Genomic DNA, 9,855 nt, shown 5'->3' with positions numbered 1-9,855 from the left:
AGCGAAAGCCGCGGGCCTGACGGGAAACGTAGTCCATCCCTTCACACCACAGCCATCCCCACCGCGTCTTGGAAAATGGCGGCGGCCCGTGACCCGGAAGCGAAAGCCGCGGGCCTGACGGGAAACGTAGTCCATCCCCTCACACCACCCACCACCACCGCCCACGAGCCCCAGGTGACCGCCGCCGCTGGTGAAAAACGGGGCCCCCGACGCGACCGCTCGGGCTTCCAGCGCTGGGGAGGGAGGGGAATTAAAGTCTATCTTTCGGCAGGCGGAGGCCGAGGGGGAGCCGGAAGCGGAAGTTGGCGGGGGCCGGGTGAGCTTGGCGCTGAGGAGGAGGAGGAGGCGGACACCCGGCGGGAAGATGCTCATCAAAGTGAAGGTGGGAGAGGGACGGGAACCGTCCGGGGATGAGGGGGTCGACGCCTCAATGGCGGCACTGGCTGACAGGGCCGACAGGGCCCACAGGGCCCACAAAACAGGGCCAAGCTCCCGCGCGGAGGGTGTCGGGAAACAGCAGGCCCGAGCCTGAGGGAAGCCCCCCCCCCCCCACTGCCTCAGTTTCCACCCTGTCAGCCCCTTGGTGGGCAGGGGTTGGCCCTATTTGGTGTCCAGTCGCCCTCTCATCATCATCAATCGTATTTATTGAGCGCTTACTGTGTGCAGAGCACTGGACTAAGCGCTTGGGAAGTACAAGCTGGCAACATCAATCAATCAATCAGTCGTATTTATTGAGCGCTTACTGTGTGCAGAGCACTGGACTAAGCGCTTGGGAAGGACAAGTTGGCAACATCAATCAATCAATCGTATTTACTGAGCGCTTACTATGTGCAGAGCACTGTGCTGAGCGCTTGGGAAGGACAAATTGGCAACATCTAGAGACAGTCCCTACCCGACAGTGGGCTCACAGTCTAAAAGGGGGACACAGAGAACAAAACTCTCCCCAGCGCTTAGCACAGGGCCCTGCAGGCATTCGTTCTTGTTTTATTTTATTTATTTATTTAACCTGTACATATCAATTCTATTTATTTTATTTTGTTAGTATGTTTGGTTTCGTTCTCTGTCTCCCCCTTTTAGACCGTGAGCCCGCTGTTGGGTAGGGGCCGTCTCTAGATGTTGCCAATTTGGACATCCCAAGCGCTTAGTACAGTGCTCTGCACATAGTAAGCGCTCAATAAATACGATTGATTGATTGATGTTGCCAACTTGTACTTCCCAAGCGCTTAGTCCAGTGCTCTGCACATAGTAAGCGCTCAATAAATACGATTGATTGATTGATGTTGCCAACTTGTACTTCCCAAGCGCTTAGTCCAGTGCTCTGCACACAGTAAGCGCTCAATAAATACGATTGATTGATTGATGTTGCCAACTTGTACTTCCCAAGCGCTTAGTCCAGTGCTCTGCACACAGTAAGCGCTCAATAAATACGATTGACGATGATGATGATTCATTCATTCGGTCGTATTTATGGGGCGCTGACTAGCTGCAGGGCCTCATTCAGTCAGTCGTACGTACTTATGAAGCACTGACAGTCTGCAGGGCCTCATTCGTTCATTCAGTCAGTCAGTCGTATTTAGGGGGCGCCGACTGTCTGCAGGGCATCATTCATTCAGTCATTTATGGAGCGCTGACTGCTGGGCATCATTCACTCATTCAACTCTATGAAGCACTGACTGCAGGGCATCATTCATTCATTCAGTCGTACTTATGGGGCGCTGACTGTCTGCAGGGCATCATTCATTCGTTCATTCAGTCGTATCTATGGAGCGCTGACTGCTGGGCATCATTCACTCATTCAACTCTATGAAGCACTGACTGCAGGGCATTATTCATTCATTCAGTCGTACTTCTGGGGCGCTGACTGTCTGCAGGGCATCATTCATTTGTTCATTCAGTCGTATTTATGGAGCATTGACAGCTGGGCATCATTCACTCATTCAACTATATGAAGCACTGACTGCAGGGCATCATTCATTCATTCAGGCGTATTTATGGAGCGCTGACAGCTGGGTATCATTCACTCATTCAACTATACGAAGCACTGACTGCAGGGCATCATTCATTCGTTCAGTCAGTCGTACCTATGGGGTGCTGACTGCAGGGCATCATTCATTCATTCGTATTTATGGAGCTGACTGCTGGGCCTCATTCATTCAGTTGTACTTATGGAGCGCTGACTGCAGGGCATCATTCATTCGTTCAGTCAGTTGTATTTACGGAGCTCTGACTGTGCTGGGCATCATTCACTCATTCAACTATATGAAGCACTGACTGCAGGGCATCATTCATTCATTCAGTCGTACCTATGGGGCACTGACTGTGCAGGGCTTCATTCATTCATTCACAGTCGTATTTATGGAGAGTTGACTGTGCTGGGTGTCATTCATTCATTCAGTCGTGTTTATGGAGCGCTGACTGTGCTGGGCCTCATTCATTCATTCAGTCATATTTATGGAGCACCGACTGTGCAGGGCATCATTCATTCATTCAATCCTATTTTTGGAGCGCTGACTGTCTGCAGGGCATCATTCATTCATTCAGTAGTACTTATGGAGCGCTGACTTAATAATAATAACCATGGCATTTATTAAGCACTTATTGTGTGCAAAGCACTGTTCTAAGCGGTGGCTGCAGGGCATCAGTCATTCATTCAGATATACTTATGGGGCGCTGACTGTGTGCTGGGCATCATTCATTCATTCATGAATGAGAAGCAGTGTGGCTCAATGGAAAGCGCCCGGGCTTTGGAGTCAGAGGTCATGAGTTCGAATCCCGGCTCCGCCACATGTCTGCTGTGTGACTTTGGGCCAGTCACTTAACTTCTCTGAGCCTCAGTTCCCTCATCTGTAGAATGGGGATTAAGACTGTGAGCCCCACGTGGACAACCTGATCACCTTGTATCCCCCCCAGCGCTTAGAACAGTGCTTTGCACATAGTAAGCGCTTAACAAATACCATCATCATCATCATTCATTCATTCAGTCGTATTTATGGAGCGTTGACTGTGCAGGGCATCATTCATTCATTCGGTCGTATTTATGGGGCGCTGACTGTCTGCAGGGCATCATTCATTCATTCGGTCGTATTTATGGGGCGCTGACTGCCTGCAGGGCATCATTCATTCATTCAGTCGTATTTATGGAGCGCTGACTGTCTGCAGGGCATCATTCATTCATTCGGTCGTATTTATGGGGCGCTGACTGTCTGCAGGGCATCATTCATTCATTCAGCCGTATTTTTGGAGCGCTGACTGTAGGCAGGGCTCTGAACTAAGCGCTGGGGAGAGGACAGTTGGGCACCAAATGGAGCCAATCCCTGCCCAACAACGGGCTCACCCAGTAAGCGCTCAGTAAATACGATTGATTGAATGAATCTTGCCCCCGCCCCCTCGCACTCAGGCCCGCCAAATAATAGTAATGATGATGATGATGGTGTTTGTTAAGCGCTTACTATGTGCCAAGCACTGTTCTAAGCGCTGGGGTGGCTACAGGATGATCAGGTTGTTCCCCATGGCGCTCACAGTCTTCATCCCCATTTTACAGATGAGGGAACTGAGGCATAGGGAAGTGAAGTGACTTGCCCAAGTCACTAAGCAGCGTGGCTCAGTGGAAAAGAGCACGGGCTTTGGAGTCAGAGGTCATGGGTTCGAATCCCGGCTCCGCCACATGTCTGCTGTGTGACCTTGGGCAAGTCACTTAACTTCTCTGAGCCTCAGTTACCTCATCTGTAAAATGGGGACTAAGACTGTGAGCCCCACGTGGGACAACCTGATCACCTTGTAAACTCCCCAGCGCTTAGAACAGTGCTTTGCACATAGTAAGCGCTTAATAAACGCCATTATTATTATTATTATTACTAATCCCCGCAGAGCTGGGATTCGAACCCATGACCTCCGACTCCAAAGCCCAGGCTCTTGCCACTGGGCCATGCTGCTTTGTATCTATAATTTTGTTTATTTATATTGATGCCTGTTTACTTGTTTTGATGTGCACCTGTGTATATGTATATATGTTTGTATATTTATTACTCTATTTATTTTGCTTGTACATATCTATTCTATTTATTTTATTTTGTTAGTATGTTTGGTTTTGTTCTCTGTCTCCCCCTTTTAGACTGTGAGCCCACTATTGGGTAGGGACTGTCTCTATATGTTGGCAACTTGTACTTCCCAAGCGCTTAGTACAGTGCTCTGCCCACAGTAAGCGCTCAATAAATACGATTGATGATGATGATGATGTGTATATATCTATAATTCTGTTTATATTGATGCCTGTTTACTTGTTTCGACGTCTGTCTCCCCCTCTCTAGACGGTAAGCCAGTAATGGGCAGGGATTGTCTCTGTTGCGGTATTGTACTTTCCAAGCGCTTAGTACAGTGCTCAGCATACCGTAGGCACTCAGTAAATATGATTGAATGAATGTACTAAGCGCTTGGTACCTGTAGGCATGTAAACATGTAGGCAGGTGTCAAAACCGTTAGAATAAATGGAATTAGAGCTATATGCACATCATTAATAAAATAAAGAGTAATATGTACAAATAAGTAAAATAAATGGAGTAATAAATTTGTACAAATATATGCAAATTTGCTCTGCAAATCGTCAGCTGTGTGACTTTGGGCATGTCACTTAACTAACTTCTTTGTGCCTCAGTTGCCTCATCTGTAAAATGGGGATTAAGACTGTGGGACAACCTGATCACCTTGTAACCTCCCCAGCGCTTAGAACAGTGCTTGGCACAGAGCAAGCGCTTAATAAATGCCATTATTAATTAATTAATATGCAAGCATTGCAGGGAGGGGAAGGAGGTAGGGCGGGGGGTGATGGGGAGGAGGAGAGGAAGAAGGGGGCTCAGTCTGGGAAGGCCTCCCGGAGGACCAATCAATCAATCAATCGTATTTATTGAGCGCTTACTGTGTGCAGAGCACTGTACTAAGCGCTTGGGAAGTCCAAGTTGGCAACATATAGAGACGGTCCCTACCCAACAGTGGGCTCTCATTCACTCGATCGAATTTATTGAGCGCTTATTGAGCACAAAGCAGCGTACTAAGCGCTTAGGAGAGTACAATAGGACGACAAACAGATACATTCCCTGCCAATCAATCAATCAATCAATCAATCGTATTTATTGAGCGCTTACTATGTGCAGAGCACTGTACTAAGCGCTTGGGAAATACAAATTGGCAACACATAGAGACAGTCCCTACCCAACAGTGGGCTCACAGTCTAAAAGGGGGAGACAGAGAACAGAACCAAACATACCAACAAAATAAAATAAATAGGATAGAAATGTACAAGTAAAATAAATAAATAAATAGAGTAATAAATATGTACAAGCATATACACATATATACAGGTGCTGTGGGGAAGGGAAGGAGGTAAGATGGGGGGATGGAGAGGGGGACGAGGGGGAGAGGAAGGAAGGGGCTCAGTCTGGGAAGGCCTCCTGGAGGAGGTGAGCCCACAGCGAGCTCACAGTCTAGGAGGGGAGACAGACACGTATGGAAATAAAGAGATTGATAAATAAATTACAGATCTTTACCTGTGTGCTTGAGGGTGGGAGGGAGAGGATGAATGCAGGAGCGAGTAAGAGCGGCGCGGTTGTTGTCCGTCTCCCCCTTTTTAGACCGTGAGCCCGTTGTTGGGTAGGGACCGTCTCTATATGTTGCCAATTTGTACTTCCCAAGCGCTTAGTCCAGTGCTCTGCACATAGTAAGCGCTCAATAAATACGATTGATGATGATGATGATGGTGGGTAGGGACCGTCTCTATCTGTTGCCGACTTGGACTTCCCAAGCGCTTAGTCCAGTGCTCTGCACATAGTAAGCGCTCAATAAATACGATTGATGATGATGATGTTGGGTAGGGACTGTCTCTATCCGTTGCCGACTTGGACTTCCCAAGCGCTTAGTCCAGTGCTCTGCACATAGTAAGCGCTCAGTAAATACGATTGAGGATGATGATGATGTTGGGTAGGGACCGTCTCTATCTGTTGCCGACTTGGACTTCCCAAGCGCTTAGTACAGTGCTGTGCGCACAGGAAGCGCCCAGTAGAGACGACTGAATGAATGAATGAGAAAAGGAGAGGAGGGCTTAGTAAGGGAAGGCTTCTTGGAGGAGGTGTGGGCTTACCGCACGCCGGGCACTGTACTGAGAACTAGGGTAGATACAAGCCGATTAGGTTGAGTCCCTGTCCCACGGGGGGCTCCCAGTCTCCACCCCCATTTGACAGACGGGGAAACTGAGGCCCCGAGAAGTGAAGTGACTCGCCCACGCACGGTCACACAGCAGCGAGGCTGGGATCCGAACCCAGGTCCTCCTAAACTCTGCTAAATCCATTTATATTGACGCCGCTGATGCCCGTTTCCTTGTTCTGTTGTCCGTCTCCCCCCAATAGACTGTGAGCCCGTCGTTGGGCCGGGATCGTCTCTTATCTGTTCCAAGCGCTCAGTACAGTGCTCTGCACGCGGTAAGCGCTCAGTAAATACGGTTGAACAAAGGCAGTACAACACAGCAATGATTACAGTATTTGTTAAGTGAGAAGCGGCGTGGCTCAGTGGAAAGGGCGCGGGCTTCGGAGTCAGAGGTCCTGGGTTCAAATCCCGGCTCTGCCAATGGTCAGCTGGGTGACTTTCGGAAGTCACTTCCCTGGGCCTCAGTTCCCTCATCCGTAAAATGGGGATGAAAACTGTGAGCCCCCCCGTGGGACAACCTGAGCACCTTGTAACCTCCCCAGTGCTTAGAACAGTGCTTGGCACATAATAAGCGCTTAACAAATGCCATTTTTATTATTAATAAGTGCTTACTGTATGTCAAGCTATACAATGTCGATGCTATGCAATCAGATTGGAAAATGGCCCTGCCTTCTACCTAATATTGACGTTTACAAAGTACGTACTCGAAGAGAAGCAGCGTGGCCCAGTAGATAGAGCCCGGGCCCGGAGGTCAGAAGGACCTGGGTTCTAATCCCGGCTCCGCCACTTGTCTGCTCTGCGGCCTCGGGCAAACCACCTCGCTTCTCCATGCCTCGGTGCGCTTCGTCCAGCGCCCTGCCTCAGTCACCTCATCTGTAAAATGGGGATTGAGACCGTGAGCTCCCTGTAAAACACGGACCGTGTCCACCCTGATTAGCTTGTGTCGACTGTGGCGCTCAGTACAGCGCCCAGCACCTAGTAAGAGCTTAACTCTTGGGCCACTGTTGGGTAGGGACCGTCTCTATATGTTGCCAACTTGTCCTTCCCAAGCGCTTAGTCCAGTGCTCTGCACACAGTAAGCACTCAATAAATACGATTGAATGAATGAATGAAAGAGCGAGCCTGGGCTTTGGAGTCAGAGGTCATGGATTCAAATCCTGGCTCCGCCACCTGTCAGCTGGATAATAATAATAATGGCATTTATTAAGTGCTTACTATGTGCAAAGCACTGTTCTGAGCGCTGGGGAGGTTACAAGGTGATCAGGTTGTCCCACAGGGGGCTCACAGTCTTAATCCCCATTTTACAGATGAGGGAACTGAGGCATAGAGAAGTTAAGTGACTTGCCCAAAGTGCCTTGTATCTCGTGGCTCAGTGGAAAAGAGCACAGGCTTTGGAATCAGAGGCCAAGGGTTCGAATCCTGCCCCTTCCACATGTCTGCTGGGTGACCTTGGGCAAGTCACTTCTTAACTTCTCTGTGCCTCAGTTACCTCATCTGTAAAATGGGGATGAAGACTGTGAGCCCCACGTGGGACCATCTGATTATCTCGTATCTACCCCAGTGCTTGGCACATAGTAAGCGCTTGACAAAGTCACACAGCTGACAATTGGCGGAGTCGGGATTCGAACCCATGACCTCTGACTCCAAAGCCCGGGCTCTTTCCACCGAGCCACGCTGCTTCTCTGGATGACTTTGGGCGAGTCACTTAACTTTTCTGCGCCTCGGCGACCCCATCTTTAAAATGGGGATGAAAACCGCGAGCCTGCCCGTGGGACAACCTGATCACCTCGTATCCTCCCCAGCGCTCAGAACGGTGTTTTGCACATAGTAAGCGCTTAATAAATGTCATCATTATTAACGGAAACCACAAAAAACAGAATCAACTCAAGCAGGCCGCGGTCTCTTTCAGACGCTGACGGGCAAGGAGATCGAGATCGACATCGAGCCCACGGATAAGGTAAGCCCAGTCGCTCGGCCCGGGCCTTCCCCGCTGTTCGCCCCGCACTTGGGGGTCGCCGCCACCGCCGCCGAGCCCCCCGCCGTGCTTGCCCCAGCCCCCCGCGGGCCGTGGTCTTCCCCGCAGGTGGAGCGGATCAAGGAGCGCGTGGAGGAGAAGGAGGGCATCCCCCCGCAGCAGCAGAGACTCATCTACAGCGGCAAACAGATGTAAGGAGGGGTCCGGGGGTCCCGCGGGCGGGCGGGCAGGGGGGGCTTCGGTCCGGGGCGGCCCCTGAAGCCCGTACCCCCCCCGCCCCGGCAGGAACGACGAGAAGACGGCGGCCGATTACAAGATCCAGGGGGGCTCCGTGCTGCACCTTGTACTGGCCCTGCGGGGCGGGGGCGGCCCGGCCCGGTGATGAGCCCCCCGACCCTCGCCCCCGCGCCGGGCCCTGCGGCCCCCCACCCCGGACGGATGCCCGTTGCGTCCGCCCGCCCCTGGGAGGGCTCGGGGGTCCGGCCCGCGCCGCCCGGTTAGCCGTCCGGCCCCCACCCACACCGTTCCTCCTCCCCGCACACCGCTGTGTCCCCCGTTGTTAATAAAGACGTCTCCTCCCGCCCTCCTGGAAACCGTTTTTTTTTTTTTAATAATAGCATTTATTCAGCGCTTACTCTGTGCAAAGCACTGTTCTAAGCGCTGGGGAGGTTCCGAGGTTGTCCCACGGGGGGCCCACAGTCTTCATCCCCGTTTTCCAAATGAGGGAACTGAGGCCCAGAGAAGTCAAGTGACTCGCCAATCAATCAGTCGTATTTATTGAGCGCTTACTGTGTGCAGAGCACTGGACTAAGCGCTTGGGAAGTACAAGTCGGCAACACATAGGGACGGTCCCTACCCAACAGCGGGCTCACAGTCTAGAAGGGGGAGACAGAGAACAAAACAAAACATATGAACAAAATAAAACAAATAGATAGGTACAAGTAAAATAATAGTAATAATAATGATAATAAATAACCACCACCACCACAGTATGTGTCAAGCACTATCCTAAACACTGAGGTCGATACAAGCTAATCAGGTCAGACCAAGGCACCCAGCTGGCAGTTGGCAGAGCGGGGATTTGAATCAATCAATCGTATTTATTGAGCGCTTACTGTGTGCAGAGCACTGGACTAAGCGCTTGGGAAGTCCAAGTCGGTAACACATAGAGACGGTCCCTACCCAACAGCGGGCTCACGGTCTAGAAGGAGCCCACTGTTGGGTAGGGACCGTCTCTATATGTTGCCAATTTGTACTTCCCAAGCGCTTAGTCCAGTGCTCTGCACATAGTAAGTGCTCAATAAATACAATTGATGATGAGACAGAGAACAAAACAAAACATATGAACAAAATAAAACAAATAGAATAGATAGGTACGAGTAAAATAATAGTAATAATGATGATAATAAATAACAACCACCATCACAGTCTGTGGTCAAGCACTATCCTAAACACTGAGGTCGATACAAGCTAATCAGGTCAGACCAAGTCACCCAGCTGGCAGTTGGCAGAGCGGGGATTTGAATCAATCAATCAATCAATCATATTTATTGAGCGCTTACTGTGTGCAGAGCACTGGACTAAGCGCTTAGGAAGTACAAGTCGGCAACACATAGAGACAGTCCCTACCCAACAGCGGGCTCACAGTCTAGAAGGGGGAGACAGAGAACAAAACAAAACATATGAAC

At 50.3% G+C, this 9,855-nt stretch overlaps 1 protein-coding gene across 1 annotated transcript; it reads left to right on the top strand.

The window, feature by feature from the left end:
• Nucleotides 1-72: 72 nt before the first annotated feature.
• Nucleotides 73-8,749, top strand: NEDD8 (NEDD8 ubiquitin like modifier). Its single transcript, XM_038740908.1, has 5 exons — nucleotides 73-174; nucleotides 272-382; nucleotides 8,102-8,149; nucleotides 8,276-8,358; nucleotides 8,453-8,749. The coding sequence occupies exons 1-5, from the start codon at nucleotides 76-78 to the stop codon at nucleotides 8,547-8,549; spliced, it is 438 nt and encodes a 145-aa protein (XP_038596836.1). The 5' UTR covers nucleotides 73-75; the 3' UTR covers nucleotides 8,550-8,749.
• The last annotated feature ends 1,106 nt before the right edge of the window (nucleotides 8,750-9,855 follow it).

Source organism: Tachyglossus aculeatus, assembly GCF_015852505.1.
Source record: "Tachyglossus aculeatus isolate mTacAcu1 chromosome 12 unlocalized genomic scaffold, mTacAcu1.pri SUPER_6_unloc_1, whole genome shotgun sequence".
In the NCBI taxonomy this organism is placed as follows: domain Eukaryota; kingdom Metazoa; phylum Chordata; class Mammalia; order Monotremata; family Tachyglossidae; genus Tachyglossus; species Tachyglossus aculeatus.
This window is presented reverse-complemented; position numbering and strand designations above follow the sequence as displayed.

What these genes read in the sequence shown, in the direction of transcription:
- NEDD8 (XM_038740908.1), top strand. Translation starts at nt 76, where the DNA reads ATGGCGGCGGCCCGTGACCCGGAAGCGAAAGCCGCGGGCCTGACGGGA. An exon ending in AGATGCTCATCAAAGTGAAG is followed by an intron (nt 383 to 8,101) that starts GTGGGAGAGGGA and finishes GGTCTCTTTCAG; the next exon opens with ACGCTGACGGGCAAGGAGAT. An exon ending in ACATCGAGCCCACGGATAAG is followed by an intron (nt 8,150 to 8,275) that starts GTAAGCCCAGTC and finishes TCTTCCCCGCAG; the next exon opens with GTGGAGCGGATCAAGGAGCG.